At 42.8% G+C, this 17,867-nt stretch overlaps 1 protein-coding gene across 1 annotated transcript in view; it reads left to right on the top strand.

The window, feature by feature from the left end:
• The window catches only part of PKHD1L1 (PKHD1 like 1), a 210,714-nt gene that overhangs the window by 161,742 nt on the left and 31,105 nt on the right, over positions 1-17,867 (top strand). Inside the window, exons 59-68 of the mRNA XM_077271084.1 lie at positions 63-236; positions 461-564; positions 767-893; positions 2,475-2,596; positions 2,936-3,026; positions 4,324-4,472; positions 6,858-6,980; positions 8,937-9,048; positions 9,819-9,935; positions 10,021-10,186. Coding sequence (XP_077127199.1) covers positions 63-236; positions 461-564; positions 767-893; positions 2,475-2,596; positions 2,936-3,026; positions 4,324-4,472; positions 6,858-6,980; positions 8,937-9,048; positions 9,819-9,935; positions 10,021-10,186 — 1,285 coding nt within the window. The remainder of the gene's footprint in view (positions 1-62; positions 237-460; positions 565-766; positions 894-2,474; positions 2,597-2,935; positions 3,027-4,323; positions 4,473-6,857; positions 6,981-8,936; positions 9,049-9,818; positions 9,936-10,020; positions 10,187-17,867) is intronic.

Raw genomic sequence — 17,867 nt, forward strand, 5'->3', positions numbered from 1 at the left:
CAATAAACTAATATTTGTTCTTTACTTATACTTTAGCATTTTTTATTGTTTTTTTCCTCCAGCTAATACCTATCAAGTGCCAAACACGACCCTGAATTACACTCTGGCGGCCGACGTTGCTTTACTTAGTAGGAATATTAAGATCATTGGTGAGGACTACACTGGTTGGTACAATGAATCATTTGGAGCCCGAGTTCTCGTCAGCACATTTTCAGCCAACGATGTGGAATACCAAGGTATTGTAACTCTTACCAATGCTAACTGTTTCAGTAATAAAGGAGAGGGCCTCTGTCCGGCTCCGAAAAATATCTGATGCCACCGCTCACAGTCCTGACCTCACAGGGTACTATAGAGTCTGTTTCGTCATCTGCTTCCCTTATTTTTGCCTTATAAACAAGACTAAGGGCTGGTCATATAAGAAGGAGGCTCTACTGATCACTGAATTATTATGTTTTTGAAGGTAGTGCAAGAATTGAGAATGTGGAGTTTTACCACACTGGGCAAGAAGGTTACAGAGATCCCACAGACCCGCGGTACTCATTGGCTTTCCTCAATCTTGGAGAGGTGGGTTGTCATGGACTTTGTTTTACTTGTTCCTATTTATTTTGAAACAAAAAGAAAAAAAATGAAAAATTGGGAAAGGAACACAAATTTCATATTCTGCAATCTCATGTCAAAATAGTGGGGGAAGTGAAGCTTTTGTAAAAATATATCTTGATTCCAAGAAAAAGATAACACTTGTCTGCTCTTCGTCTGTTATTTATAGGTATCATCAAATGAATCCTACATTAAGGGATGTGCCTTCCACAATGGATTTTCTCCAGCAATTGGTGTGTTTTACACAAACGGACTCGACATTGATGACAACGTTATTCACTTCACTGTAGGAGAAGGTAAATTTATCGGACAGGTGGACATAGAGAAAAAGGGACCCCAGAGTAGGGATGCAAATGGACCTTCTCTAGTGGGTAATGCCAACCAAGACAGAAGTGAAAAGATACGATCTTGGTGGCGCTCAGGTGGTAAAGTAGAAAGTGGCGAATGGTGGGTAAGATTCACCTTTGAGTTCAGAGATAGCACCAGGAGAGAACGCACTTGGGGGTTGAGTGGGTTGACAATAGGGAGAATAATCGGCAAAGTGGCAATGCACTGACCAGTACTAGCTTTACTAGCCAGCACATCGCCACTCCACTGATTCTTCCAACCAGGACAGAAGGGCGTTAGGATTGTTTGTTTTGCCCTCTACATCTTCTATACAGGACTGTTGTGCCGATAAAACAAGTCTAGAAAAAAATAAATAAATTTACGTGCCAAGGTTTTTTTAATGGGTTTAGGGTATTTTGAGGGCGCTGAAGTAAAAAATCCCATTACTTTTGCTGAATTGTTTCTACTTTTTGAAACAATTCATCCATGAAAATAATGCATTCCCCCAATGCGACTTGTGTGTGATAACAGATGCAATGGCTTTTGGTCTTTTTACTCTTTAACACTGTCTTAGGTGATGAAATATCCTAAATTTGTAGGCTTACAATCCAATAAAAATAACACTATTTGAAGCCAGAATTCTACTGTAATTAATTAATTAACTATTAAATAGCTCAGAAACCAGAGTCAATCTGGCCAAACTGAAGTCATATCCTTAGTAAGTACCTTAAACTTAATATAAAACCATTCAGACATTATTAAAGATAATATTCAATCTATACTGCACAGTAAACATCACAAAAATAAATTCAGAAAAATATTTTTTTCCCAAAAAAAAACATTTCTTTAACTCCAAAACTGCCATTAAAAATCAACTCACCCAGCAAAAAGCAAGACCTCAAATGGCTCAAAAAATGTTAAGTTAAGAAAATTCATATATTTTGGAATGTGGTGATTAAAAATGAATAAATAAAAAAATCTAAACTCCTGGGTCCTAAAACCCCATGAAAATATACATTGTATATGTATGGAGGAATAGCGAAGTAGATATATGGATCGGGTTAAGAGCTTTACCTCCCGGAACAAATGGAATGAAAAGAGATTACAGATCTTATGTACCCCAAAATAGAACCAATAAGAACTACAACTGCAAAAACTAGCCCTGAATGGGCTATGTCAAAGAAAAAAAAGTTATGAATTTAAAGGGGTTGTTCCATCATGATCGGCACTGCAGAAATTTCCATCGAAAAGACCTGAAGTAGCAGTATGCCATACTTTTGCTCCCAGCACTTGCCTCTGATATCAAGCAACTCTCCGCTTTGACACATAGCAGAAGTGGAAAAGAAAAGGCGACCCTCTGTATGATATTAATATTGTACTATTGGGAGCATATACAAAGGGGTTGTGAGACAATCCTGAAAATTCTAAAATACAATTCTCCATTATAATATTCTTATTCCTGTGATGGCTCCATACTGATTGCTTTATCCTTCGTATCCTTCGTTATTGCTGAATTTATAGATATATAAATTGTACATTTTTATTTGCAGGAATTAGAGTATGGGGAGAACGTATAAATATAAGGAGAAATCTGGTTGCCCTTGCTGTTTGGCCTGGTACATACCAAGACCGCGAGGAAGTAAACAATATCCTATGGCACGCTGGAATAGACGTAAGTGCAGTAGTTGGCGCCAATCAGGGTGATGAGGATTGAGTGAATCTACCCTTTATATCGTTATGTTGAGAATTTACTGTAGATGATTTTATGTTTGCAAGTAATATATCCTTATATTGGCCAAAATTGTTTTATACAAATCAGAAAATTCCCTGCATAGACACTGTAGATTTAAAAGTCAATATTGTGCCTGTCTGAAGCCACCACTAGAGGGAGCAAAGGAGCTTACTGTATACTGTATTGTTATTGTAATGTAATGTATGCAGTGAGCTCCCTCTAGTGGTGGCTGCAGGAAGCCTGTCCCTGATCCAAAAGCTGTGTTGTTTTATATTCTAGATCAGTGAAGGAACTGACATTGTCCTGCAGAATAACGTGGTTTCTGGGTTTGAAAGAGCTGGATATCGTATCAATGGAGAAGTTTGCCAAAGTGAGTAACAGTGGTAATATAATAACATAGAAACTAGACCACTATTATGGATGTTTTAATGTGGTCAGTTCTGTTAAACAGGTGATATGTCGACTTGTGATATAGAAACTGCCAAGTTGGTCTATGACATCAGCCTTAAAGCGATTTTTTGGTTTTGGAAAACCCCTGTTCCCAGACTGTAGTTTGTTATTTAAAAAAAACTCTGCTTTACTCACCATCCCTGTTTACACCATGAGTCTCAGCAAATGCTCCTGGTGTCTGGTATTGTCTATAGCACTGACAACACGTCTGTAAAGAAACAGCATCAGATCTAATAAGTGTAATGTCCATGGGTTGAGGTCACATTGAAAACACGACAGAGTTGGAGCTAAGGTATTGCTTGGTTGGCAGTATTAATACATACCAATATGTTAGTAAAGTGAACCTGTCAGCAGGATTTTGCTAAGTAAACTACAGGCATTGTCATTTTACTACTGTTAAACTGATTAAAATGATACCTAGGTGATGGAATCTGTTTTGTGGTTCTTGTGTAATCAGTGCTAGAAGTTTCAGCTAATGATATGTCCATGCTCCGGGGTGAGACTGTGGGCAGAGTCTTATCTTCCTGCTGTGAACCAGAGAAACCAAGGAAAGACCTGCCCGTAGGCCGCCCCCGAAGCCCAAACAGTCGGTCTCTATGATGAGGAACATGTTTGTGCTTTGGGGTGGCCTGTGGGCAGGTCATTCCTTAGTTTCTCTAGCTTAGAGCAGGGAGATAGGACTCTGCCTACAGTCCCACCCCGGAGCACGGGCATCTTATTAACTGAAAACTTCTAACACTAATTACACAAGAACCACAAGACGGATTTCTTCACCATGGGTATAATTTTAATCAAAATAACAGCAGCAACATGACAATGTCTGTAGTTTAATTAGCAAAATCCTGCTGACAGGTTCACTTTAAGGTTACCTAAAGCAGAAACTAGTATAAAATAAAAATAACTAAATAACTTACCTGCTAAATCCCCGGCTGCAGAGTTCACATGCATGATAAATATGATGGATCCGGAGATTTGGCACTGACCACTGGGGGAGTAATGGTTATTTTTTCATTTTAGTCCATTTCTTAGTGTTAAGCAAATTATTTTAAATCTCAGACGAAGCTTTTAAAATTTCTGCAAAATTGACACTTCTCTCTTTATGAAGTTGTAGTAAACAGAATCTACCTTGCGATGTGCCCACTACAATACACTGCATGTGACTACAGTAAATATAAAAAACTATCACAGCCCGTGATTACATATAGTTATTCCTACAGGCGTCACTGATCCCAGTCTGCAGTGGTTTAACAACGAAGCCCATGGAGGATTGTATGGTATCTACATGAATCAAGACGGGCTCCCTGACTGTTCACTTATAAGAGGATTTAAATTATGGAAATGCTGGGATTATGGTATCTACTTCCAGGTAATGTGTGAAGATATAGCTGCCAACTTAAAGGCGGAATCTTGTCTTAAAGAGAACCTGTTCTGATCTGATGGTACCAAGCTATAGAGCAGGAGAAGCTGAGCAGATTATTACAGTGGGGAAAAAGTATTTAGTCAGCCACCAATTGTGCAAGTTCTCCCACTTAAAAAGGTGAGAGAGGCCTGTAATTGACATCATAAGTAGACCACAACTATGAGAGTCAAAATGAGAAAACAGATCCAGAAAATCACCTTGTCTGATTTGACAAGATTTATTTGGCAAATTATGGTGGAAAATAAGTATTTGGTCATTAACAAAAGTTCATCTCAATATTTTGTTATATTTCCTTTGTTGGCAATGACAGAAGTCAAACGTTTTCTGTAAGTCTTCACAAGGTTGGCACACACTGTTGGAGGTATGTTGGCCCATTCCTCCATGCAGATCTCCTGTAGAGCAGTGATGTTTTGGGCCTGTCGCTGGGCAGCACAGACTTTCAACTCCCTCCAAAGGTTTTCTATGGGGTTGAGATCTGGAGACTGGCTAGGCCACTCCAGGATCTTCATATGCTTCTTAAGTAGTCACTCCTTCATTGCCCTGGCGGTGTGCTTGGGATCATTTATCATTCTGAAAGACCCATCCACGTTTCATCTTCAAAGCCCTTGCTGATGGAAGGAGGTTTGCACTCAAAAATCTCACAATACATGGCCCCATTCATGTACACGGATCAGTCGTACTGGTCCCTTTGCAGATAAACAGACTCAAAGCATGATGTTGCCACCCCCATTTTTCACAGTAGGTATGGTGTTCTTTGGATGTAACTCAGCATTCTGTCTCCTCCAAACACGACGCGTTTTGTTTCTACCAAACAGTTCTGCTTTGGTTTCATCAGACCATATGACATTCTACCAATACTCTTCTGGATAATCCAAATTCTCTCTAGCAAACTTCAGATGGGCCCGGACATGTACTGGCTTAAGCAGGGGGACACGTGTGGCACTGCAGGATCTGAGTCTCTGGTGGCATAGTGTGTTACTGATGGTAACCTTTGTTATGGTGGTCCCAGCGCTATGCAGGTCATTCACTAGGTCCCCTCGTGTGGTTCTGGGATTTTTGCTCACTGTTCTTGTGATCATTTTGACCCCACGGGGTGAGATCTTGCATGGCGCTCCAAGTCAAGGGAGATTATCAGTGGTCTTGTGTTACTTCCATTTTCTTATTATTGTTCCCACAGTTGATTTCATCACACCAAGCTGCTTGCCTATTGCAGATTCAGTCTTCCCAGCCTGATGCAGGGCTACAATTTTGTTTCTGGTGTCCTTCGACAGCTCTTTGGTCTTCACCATAGTGGAGTTTGGAGTTTGACTGTTTGAGGTTGTGGACAGGTGTCTTTAATACTGATAGCAAGTTCAAACAGGTGCCATTACTACAGGTAATGAGTGGAGGACAGAGGAACCTCTTAAAAAAGAAGTTACAGGTCTGTGAGAGCCAGAAATCTAGCATATTTTTAGGTGACCAAATACTTATTTTCCACTATAATATGCAAAATAATTCTTGCCAAATCAGACTAGTTGATTTTTTGGATTTGTTTTTTCAGTTTTGACTCTCATAGTTGTGGTCTACCTATGATGTCAATTACACGCCTCTCATCTTTTTAAGTGGGAGAACTTGCACAGTTGGTGGCTGACTAAATACTTTTTTCCCCACTGTATATAGACTTTTGGGAAAATGCTGAGGGATTTATTTTTTTCAAAAACTGGTCATTTTAGGCTAAGGAGTTCGATTGGCAGTTTTACTCTGTTAAGGAGTCATAAATGAGCAGAGTTCTAGATAAATGAAAATTTGCTCAGAATTTTTTATGCAACCTTTTATAACTTAATTCTATTTACCTCCTGATTCTTTATGACATGTAACCAGCATATCAAACTGCATTGTCAATCTGACAGGTTCCCTTTTATGGGAATCTTATGGAATAATGAAGAGAGATGCCACCAGGGAGTTCATTCACTTTTCAATGTGCCACCACTGCCCATTCAAGTCTGAAATTGTCTGATTTCATCTGTTATTGTGTCATGTAAGAAGATACTTCTGTAGTAAATTCCCAGAGGAGCATGCAAGGCATTAAAGCCTCCTCACAATGGCATGTCAGACCTGGCATGTCATACTCCACAAGAAGAAACCATGCCCCTTAAATCCCAATCTTAGCCTCTCACCAAGCCAAATCAGATCTCATGCTTTATACTGACGAGGGGCAGTAACTCCGAAACACCGTTTCTGCAAATTGAAATTCTGATTTAGCTTTTATCTTAAGTCATATTGCAAGGCTCGTTAAAGGGTTGATATTGATATGTAGGAGTCCTCAAGTCTCTCACGTCTTTGTCTTTACAGGTAACATCGTCAGTACAGATCTCTGACGTATTTCTAGCAGAAAATGGAATGGGTGTACTTTCTATAATATACACTCCAGCAGCAATCACTCACCAAATATCTAACAAAACAGTGCAGATCTCCGTAAGTATGCAAAATTAAGCACGTGTTCACATCTGTACTCTTTTTCATTGACATATCTGACGGGATACTTTTTTTTATATTTGGCACTTGTAGTAGATAAGAGGATAATAATACTTTATTTAACCAAAATTGCTTCACAGAATATGACGTGACGTTTCGGTCATCTAGACCTTCCTCAGATGCACATAAATTCTGTAAACAGGCAAACATCAAAAAAGCGCTGCGGCATAGTGGAACCCCGCAGTATGGCAGTGCCTGCGTTTCACTGTTGCACCTGAAGAAGGTCCAGATGACCGAAACGTTATGCATATTTCGTGAGGCAATTTTGGTGAAATAAATTGTCAACATCTTTTCATCTACTACGAGTGCCAAGTTCCTTGTTTGCGACATAAGGGATGGGACGCTACTTGAGCACCTTATTGCCTTATTCTCATTTATATAAACATATAATATGTGATCCCTGGCATAGACATATTACACAAATTTGCTGCCTTAATATATTAATTTAAAAAGAAAATTCTGGCACCTTACAACTGCCTGTAGGACTGGCAGAAACATTCTAAAAGGTGTTGTCCCCTATCTTATAATTTGGTGCTTGCGCAGTAGCAGCTCAATGGCAGCAACGCTTAGACATTTCAGATGCGGTGTATGTGTCAAGATGAGGATGCGAGACATGTGCAGCAGATGAGAATGAACATCAGACATGAACGTGAAAAGATACACAATGAAAAAAGAAAGGACTGTTTACGGGAGGTCCGGCAAGGGGAGATCTCAGAAAGGTGGCCATTTAATTATAGAACAATTAAATATTTTCCGAGCATTGAACAATCTCTTATACATTGTTCTCAATAATAAAACAGTAATATTAGAGCAGGCCTAACTTCAGTTTAGAAGTTTTTGGGATTCAGCTTATTGATAGTGAGAACAGAAAAGTAGACAGGTTTGTGATTTCCAACAATCTCCAGGGGCTTTCCTGGAGTATTTGTATATTTATAGGCTTCATGAATATAGGCAATCCATATATAAATGTAGGCGGTTCCTACACAATAACAAATAGCAGAATTCATAGCTGCATAATAAATAATAGACAATCTATGTCTGTGTCATCCAACTTTGTCACATTTTGCTTCTAAATTCTACCAAGTGGTAGCCTTAAGCAGCCAGAGTTTTATTATGGAAAGGAACACTAATCATAGCTAAAAACATATATAAAATATATAATATATAGATTGACTTCCATTTGAAAAAGCTTCTGTGAAACGCGCGTCAGGGTTCTCTCCTTGTCCTGTGCAATACTAAGCCACTATGGGTAAGCACTTTATTTAGCTAGGGATGATTACTATGGATCCATTGGTTTCATTTGACATGGGGGTGAAAAGATGATACTATTAGTGATCATTTTATTCACTATTTAATCCTTTTGTCTTTGTAGACTTGTTTTGTCACATATATACTTACCTTTTTGAGCAAATACAACCATAACAAATATGGCAGATCACCTTTCTTGATGAACACTTACCCTGTAGTAACTTCTATACATTAAATTTCTAGAAAGTTTTTGCTCAGAACTCGGATATTTTTGGTTGTGATTTTTAACCTTATGACATTGTAACTGCGATTGATATTGTGATTTTTGTTTCTTATTTTTCAACAAAAATGTATTTTGATAATAGTAAAGTACTCCAATTTTTCTGTTGGTGGGATACTGTATATATACTATATATATATATATATTTTTTTTTTTTCATTTATATATATATATATATATATATATATCTTAAAAGCATTAATCCCCCCAAAATGTTATCAATATTTACAATATATGCCAATATATGAATTGTATATACTTTATATCAAATCTCGTATTTTTATAATAGGTATATTCATTTTTTTCACAGTAGAAATGATATATAAAAACATTTTTAGGTCAACATTTTTTGTGTTTCTTGTTTTCAGAAATCCTTGCTGGTGGGAACAAGTCCAGACTTTGATTGCAGTGACGTCCTGACAGATAGTGATGCCAATGTCAAGCTTTCTGCTCAACATCGCAGTGCCAGGCCTCTTACAGGTAGGCATTCTCTGAACCGGAAAATGAGACCACGGTACATAAGCAAACATTAGTTACTCATGTGTCATGTGCAGTTGTGACATTATTGTGACGTAAGTACAATCTCATTATTTCCCTAGAAGGGTTTAGGCAACACGGGAATTTTAATAAATTCTTAAGATTGATGCACATCCACACAAGGAAAACCTTGATGTTGAGTATAAGTCGCGTTAAGGTTGGATGCACATTACTTTTGCGTCCACGATTCATGATTCCGTTGGGGCTTCCATCTGAAGTATTAAGATGTACCTCCTACAAAGCCTTGGACTTCAATGAGACAAGAGTACAAAAAATGAAGCTTTGGACTCCATTTTCCCTCTTTTCCAGCAGTATCTGCCTTTGGACTTTGTTTAACCTCCTTTCCATTAGTTTTTCCTTTTTCAGACGAACAAAACAGCATAGTCCTCCAAACTGTGCATTCGGGTAAAACATGGGCGCCATCAGCGACACAATTTAATACTGTTTTTCAAGGGTTCAAATGGAAGCCCCAAAAAGGAGTCATGTAGAGGAAAGCAAAGTTGATCTGAACATAGTCTAATATTGATATTTTACCAAGTCTCACAGGCAACTAGTAGCAAGAAGTTCATACAGTTTTTATGTTCTTCTAGTGTTCCTCCCATTTAGTGCTCTCCATCTTTTGGAGCTTTCTGACAAATAGACAGTCATGATTTTACTGTATGTTTTACTGTACAGCCTTATAATCACATTTTACTTCCCCCATTCATTTACAGGTGGCAGAAGCGGCATATGTTGGCCCAACTTTGTCTCTGGCCATAACATGGCGCCTGCACACCCAAATGCGGGGACCATGAGCTATAATGCAATCAGTGGCCTTCTGACTGTGAAAGGTAAATCTATAGATTTAAATTTCTCATCTTATAGAAGACTTGCATTTCATTTAATATATTATTGCTGGTTTTCTTTCCATTTTAGATACCACATTTGTGGGGTACAAATCTGTGTGTTCTGGACAGTCCAATGTAATGTTCATGACAAACCCGGATAGTGAGGATCTGCAGCACCCAGTGGAAGTCTCCACATTAGCAATGTCAGACTGTTCAGAGAGTCAGAAAGTCTTTATCCATCGACCTGACGTATCGTAAGTTACTGCACTAATGTAAACCGGTTTCCATGCATTACTGGATATACCCTAATATGTTTCCTTGTCACTGTCTTTCTGTATATGTATACAATATATCACAAAATTGAGTACACCCCTCACATTTTTGCAAATATTTCATTACATCTTTTCATAGGAGAACACTGAAGAAGTGACACTTTGATCGCTTTGATGCAATATAAAGTAGTCCGTGTACAGCTTGTATAACAATGTAAATTTGTGTAAATTTGGTGTGCCCTCTAAATTGTTCAACAAGCCATTAATGTCTAAACCGCTTGCAACAAAAGTGAGTACACCCTTGATTGAAAGTGGCCAAATTGTGCCCAAAGTGTCAGTATTTTGTGTGACCGACCACCATTATTTTTAAGCACTGTCTTAATTCTGTTGGGCATGGAGGTCACTAGAGCTTTACAGGTTACCACTGGACTCCTCTTCCTCTCCTCCATGATGAGACCTTGTGCTCCTCCAACTTCTGTTAGAGGATGCCTCTCAAATGCTCAATAGGGTTTAGGTCTGGAGACATGATTGGGCAGTCCAGCACCTTTATCCTCAGGCAGTGGTCGTCTTGAAGGTGTGTTTGTGTATGTTATCATGTTAAAATACTGCCCTGCGGCCCAGTTTCCGAAGGGAGGGGATCATACTCTGACTCAGTATGTCACAGTACATGTTGGCATTTATGGTTCCCTCAAAAAACTGTAGCGCTCCACACCCAGCAGCATACATTCCAAACCATAACACTCCACCACCATGCTTAACTGTAGGCAAGACAAACTTATCTTTGTACTCCACACCTGGTTGCCACCGCACATGCTTCACACCATCTGAACCAAATAGGAATATCTTGGTTTCATCAGACCACAGGACGTGGTTGCATTAATCCATGTCCTTAGTCTGCTTGTCTTCAGCAAACTGTTTGCGGGCTTTCTTGTGCATCATGTTTAGAAGAGGCTTCCTTCTGGGACGACAATCGTGCAGACCAATTGATGCAGCGTGTGGTGTATGGTCTGAGCAATGACAGTCTGACCACCCACCTCTTTAACTCATACGTCTATTTTGAAAAGACTACCTCTGGATATGATGACCACGTGCATTCAACTTCTTTGGTCAACCATGACGAGGCCATTTCTGAGTAGAATCGGTCTTGTTACACCACTGTATGGTCTTGGCCACCGTGCTGCAGCTCAGTGTCAGGGTGTTGGCAATCTTCTTATAGCCTCGGCCATCTTTATATAGAGCAACAATTCTTTTTTTCAGATCCTCAATGAGTTATTTGCCATGAGGTGCCATGATGAACTTCCAGTGACCAGTCTGAGACAGTGTGAGACTGATAACACCAAATTTAACACACCTGCTCCCCATTCACACCGAGAAGAGAAAATGGCTAATTGGCCACAATTTGGCCATTTTCACTTAGGGATGTACTCACTTTGTTGCTAGCAGTTTAGACATTACTGGTTGTGTATTGAGTTATTTAGAGGGCACACCAAATTTACATTGCTATACAAGCTGTACACTGACTACTTTGTATTAAATCATAATTTCAATTGTGTAAATCTGAAACATTTAAGTGTGTCAAAAGAATAGGAAATTAGGAAGAGGAAAAACGCTTTTTCACACCACTGTATATTGTGGTAGATAGGCTCATTCGGCTGCTTAACGAGGTAATCACAGGAATGCTTTCCATTTAAATTTCAACTGGTTTATTAAAACAGGCTCCATTAACCAGTGCAAACAAAATAAATGAACATATTCTGTCTTCTTGACATAAACAAACAAAATAGCATTCACTATAGTCCTTATAACTGTGGGGGATCTGCCCGCACTGGAATCAGGTTTCAGCTCTGTTTACCAAGAGCCCAGCTCTGGAGCTCAGCTCCCTTCCAGAATACACAGAACATTTAATGAGCCCGAGGCCTTCACATTTAGCTTCTGAAGGACACCCTGAGGTGGAGATGTGGTGACCAGCCTCCCACCCACTCTTCAGTTACCCACTAAAAAAAAAAACCCTTAGCATGGCAGATTAACCCCTCTCAGCACTTAGTGTGCTGGAGCATTTTTCCAAGTTCATATCACTGAGGCTAACATCCTCAGTGATACATATCTCCCCTCCAGTATTTTACCAGTGACTTTGTCACTATACATACATATATACAGCTCTGGCAAAAATTAAGAGACCACTGCAAAATGTTCAGTTTGTCTGATTTTTTTTTATAGGTATATTTTTGAGTAAAATGTAAATTGTTCATTTATTCTATAAACTTCTGTCAACATGTCTCCGAATTTCCAAGCAATAATTTTTTTTTTTTTCTGAAAAGGAGAAATGGTCAAAATTTAAAAAACAAAAACAGTGCTTTTAGACCTTAAATAATGCAAAGAAAACAAGTTCATAATCATTTAGAAACAATACTAATGTTTTAACTCAGGAAGAGTTCAGAAAACAATTTTTTGTGGAATAACCATGATTTTTAGTCACAGCTTTCATGCGTCGTGGCATGCTTTCCACCATTCTTTCTCACTGTTTCTGGTGCAAAAATGTAAGCAGTTCTTCTATGTTTGATGGCTTGTGACTATCCATCATTCTCTTGATTACATTCCAGAGGTTTTCACTGGGGTTCAGGTCTGGAGATTGGGCTGCCCATGACAGGGTTTTGATGTGGTGGTCTCTTAATTTTAACCAGAGCTGTATATATATACATGCAATGCAATAAAGGATGGCACTATCCATAACAAGAGGGAATGCTATGTATTAAGGGACAGCACTGTACATAACCAAAGAAGATGCTGTGAATTAAGGGATGGCGCTACACAAGGAAGAGAAAATGCTTCAGTGGGGAAAATAAGTATTTGATACACTGCCGATTTTGCAAGTTTTCTCACCTACAAAGAATGGAGAGGTCTGTAATTTTTCTTGTAGGTACACTTCAACTGTAAGAGATAGAATCTTAAAAAAATTCATCCAGAAAATCACATTGTATGATTTTTGCATAATTAATTTGCATTTTATTGCATGAAATAAGTATTTGATACAGTAGAAAAACAGAACTTAATAATTGGTACAGAAACCTTCATTTGCAATTACAGAGGTCAGACATTTCCTGTAGTTCTTGACCAGGTTTGCACACACTGCAGTAGGGAATTTGCCCCACTCCGCCATACAGATCTTCTCCAGATCTTTCAAGTTTCAGGGCTGTCATTGGGTAACATTGAGTTTCAGCTCCCTCCAAAGATTTTCTATTGGGTTCAGGTCTGGAGACTGGCTAGACCACTCCAGGATATTGAAATGCTTCTTACGGAGCCACTCCTTAGTTGCCCTGGCTGTGTGTTTCAGGTTATTGTCATGCTGGAAGACCCACCGCAACCCATCTTAAATGCTCTTACTGAGGGAATGAGGTTGTTGGCTAAAATCTCACTATACATGACCCCATCAGACTCTCTTCAATATGGTGCAGTCATGCAGAAAAGTACCTCCAAAGTATGTTGTTTCCCCTACCTTACTTCACAGTTGGGGCGGTGTTCTTGGGGTTGTACTCATCCTTCTTCTTCCTCCAAACATGGCAAGTGAAGTTAATGCTAAAAAGTTCTATTTTGGTCTCATGTGATCACATGGCCTTCTCCCATGCATCCAGATTATCATTGGAGAACTTCAATCGTGCCTGGACATGTGCTGGTGTGAGCAGGGGGGCCTTGTGAGCCCTGCAGGATTTTAATCCATGACGGCATAGTGTGTTACTAATGGTAATGTTTGAGTCTGTGGTCCCTGCTCTCTTCAGGTCATTGATCAGGTCCTCCTGTGTACAGTAGTTCTGGGCTGATTATTGCCCTATCTCAGAATCATCCTTACCCCACAAAGCAAGATCTTGCATGGAGTCCCAGGCCAATGAAGATTGACAGTCATCACCCCATTTTTAAATTAAGCAAACAGTTGTTGCCTTCTCACCAATCTGCTTGCCTATTGTCCTGTAACCCACCCCAGCATTGTGCAGGTCTACAATTTTGTTCCTGGCATCTTTAGATAGCTCTTTGGTCTTGGCCATGTTGGAGAGGTTGGCGTGTGATTGATTGACTGTGTGGACAGGTGTCTTTTATACAGGTAACAAGTTCAAACAGGTGCAATTAATACAGGTAATGAGTAGTGATGAGCGAGTGTAATCGTTGCTTGGGTTTTCCTGAGCACGCTCAGGTGGTCTCCAAGTATTTGTGACTGCTCGGTGATTTAATTTTCATCACCGCAGCTGAATGATTTACCGTTGCTAGACAGCTTGATTACATGTGGGGATTCCCTAGCAACCAGGCAACCCCCACATATACTCAGGCTGGCTAGTAGCTGTAAATCATTAAGCTGTGGCGATGAAAACTAAATCACCGAGCAGTCAAATACTCGGAGACCACCCGAGCGTGCTCGGGAAAACCCGAGCAACAAGTATACTCGCTCATCACTAGTAATGAGTGCAGAGTAGAAGGGCTTCTTAATGAAAAACTAACAGGTCTCAGAGAGCCAGAATTATTGCTGGTTGGTAGGTGATCAAATACTTATTCCATACAATAAAATGCAATTTAATTATTTAAAATTCATACAATGTGATTTTCCGGATTTGAAGTGTACCTACAAGTGATGAGCGAGTGTACTCGTTGCTTGGGTTTTCCTGAGCATGCTCAGGTGGTCACCGAGTATTTGTGACTGCTCGGAGATTTAATTGTTGTTGAAACAGCTGCATGATTTACAGCTACTAGCCAGCCTGAGTACAAGTGGGGGTTGCCTGGTTGCTAGGGAATCCCCAAATGTAATCAAGCAGGCTAGTAGCCGCAAATCATGCATCTGCGGCAAGGAAAACTAAATCTCTGAGCAGTCATAAATACTTGGAGACCACCCGAGCGTGCTGTGGAAAACCCGAGCAACGAGTACACTCGCTCATCACTAGTACCTACGATAAAAATGACAGACCTATCCATTCTTTGTAGGTGGGAAAACTTGGAAAATCGGCAGTGTATCCCCATTGTGTGTGTATATGTATATATATATATATATATATATATATATATATATATATATATACACTCACCGGCCACTTTATTAGGTACACCATGCTAGTAACGGGTTGGACCCCCTTTTGCCTTCAGAACTGCCTCAATTCTTCGTGGCATAGATTCAACAAGGTGCTGGAAGCATTCCTCAGAGATTTTGGTCCATATTGACATGATGGCATCACACAGTTGCCGCAGATTTGTCGGCTGCACATCCCAAAGATGCTCCATACAAGGCAGGATGGATCCATGCTTTCATGTTGTTTACGCCAAATTCTGACCCTACCATCCGAATGTCGCAGCAGAAATCGAGACTCATCAGACCAAGCAACGTTTTTCCAATCTTCTACTGTCCAATTTCGATGAGCTTGTACAAATTGTAGCCTCAGTTTCCTGTTCTTAGCTGAAAGGAGTGGTACCCGGTGTGGTCTTCTGCTGCTGTAGCCCATCTGCCTCAAAGTTCGACGCACTGTGCGTTCAGAGATGCTCTTAGGCCTACCTTGGTTGTAACGGGTGGCGATTTGAGTCACTGTTGCCTTTCTATCAGCTCGAACCAGTCTGCCCATTCTCCTCTGACCTCTGGCATCAACAAGGCATTTCCGCCCACAGAACTGCCGCTCACTGGATTTTTTTTCTTTTTCGGACCATTCTCTGTAAACCCTAGAGATGGTTGTGCGTGAAAATCCCAGTAGATCAGCAGTTTCTGAAATACTCAGACCAGCCCTTCTGGCACCAACAACCATGCCACGTTCAAAGGCACTCAAATCACCTTTCTTCCCCATACTGATGCTCGGTTTGAACTGCAGGAGATTGTCTTGACCATGTCTACATGCCTAAATGCACTGAGTTGCCGCCATGTGATTGGCTGATTAGAAATTAAGTGTTAACAAGAAGTTGGACAGGTGTACCTAATAAAGTGGCCAGTGAGTGTATATATCTATAATATAACGCTGGGAGCGTCACTCTGTCCGAAGCCTCTATAGACTGCGCAAGCGCACGCGCCGGCGCAGTCTAGGCCCCACAGAGCGACGCTCCCAGGAGATCGCGGTATGCGTAAACACTGAACGCTCACCGCGATCTCCAACGGAGAAGCAGGGACCGCCAGGAGGGTAAGTATGATATATTTACCTGTCCCGTTCCTCCGTTGCGCGCTGCCCCTCCGTCCTCCGGTCCACATCCTCTGCCTGTGACGTTCACAGTTCAGAGGGCGCGATGACGCGCTTAATGCGCGCCGCCCTCTGACTGAACAGTCACAGGCAGAGGACCCGGAAGACAGACCGGCGCGCAGCGCTGGATCAGGGCCAGGTAACTATAGCAAGTGCCGGGGGCCTGAGCTAGCGGCGACTCCGGCACCTGACCCCCACAGCGCGCCGGTGTCCCCGCCTGCTCAGGCCCCCAGCACCGCCGCGCACAGCCTGAGCCACCGCACCCAGCACAGCCTGAGCCACCGCACCCAGCACGGCCTGAGCCACCGCAGCCAGCACCGCCTGAGCCACCGCAGCCAGCACCGCCTGAGCCACCGCAGCCAGCACCGCCTGAGCCACCGCAGCCAGCACCGCCTGAGCCACCGCAGCCAGCACCGCCTGAGCCACCGCAGCCAGCACAGCCTGAGCCACCGCAGCCAGCACCGCCTGAGCCACCGCACCCAGCACGGCCTGAGCCACCGCACCCAGCACGGCCTGAGCCACCGCAGCCAGCACCGCCTGAGCCACCGCAGCCAGCACCGCCTGAGCCACCGCAGCCAGCACCGCCTGAGCCACCGCAGCCAGCACCGCCTGAGCCACCGCAGCCAGCACCGCCTGAGCCACCGCAGCCAGCACGGCCTGAGCCACCGCACCCAGCACGGCCTGAGCCACCGCACCCAGCACGGCCTGAGCCACCGCACCCAGCACGGCCTGAGCCACCGCACCCAGCACGGCCTGAGCCACCGCACCCAGCACGGCCTGAGCCACCGCACCCAGCACGGCCTGAGCCACCGCACCCAGCACAGCCGCCCACAGCCACGCACAGCCGCCGCACCCAGCACAGCCTGAGCCACCGCACAGCCTGAGCCACCGCACCCAGCACAGCCACGCACAGCCGCCGCACCCAGCACAGCCACGCACAGCCGCCGCACCCAGCACAGCCACGCACAGCCGCCTGCACTCAGCACCGCCACGCACAGCTGCCCGCGCTCAGCTCCGCCACACAAAGCCACCCACGCACAGCACAGCCACATACAGCCGCCCGCACTCAGCACAGCCGCCTGCACTTAGCACAGCCGCCCGCACTGATGGGGGCGCAGGATGGAGCAGCACATGATAGGGTGGAGCAGCACATGACAGGATGGGGGCGCAGGATGGAGCAGCACAGCCACCGCACCCAGCACAGCCACCGCACCCAGCACAGCCGCCCGCACCCAGCACAGCCTGAGCCACCGCACCCAGCACAGCCACGCACAGCTGCCGCACCCAGCACAGCCACGCCCACCCAGCACGGCCACGCACAGCCGCCTGCACTCAGCACAGCCACGCACAGCCGCCTGCACTCAGCATAGCCACGCACAGCCGCCTGCACTCAGCACCGCCACGCACAGCCGCCCGCACTCAGCACCGCCACGCACAGCCGCCCGCACTCAGCACCGCCACGCACAGCCGCC

The sequence above is a fragment of the Ranitomeya variabilis genome, chromosome 6, assembly GCF_051348905.1.
Source record: "Ranitomeya variabilis isolate aRanVar5 chromosome 6, aRanVar5.hap1, whole genome shotgun sequence".
Taxonomy (NCBI): domain Eukaryota; kingdom Metazoa; phylum Chordata; class Amphibia; order Anura; family Dendrobatidae; genus Ranitomeya; species Ranitomeya variabilis.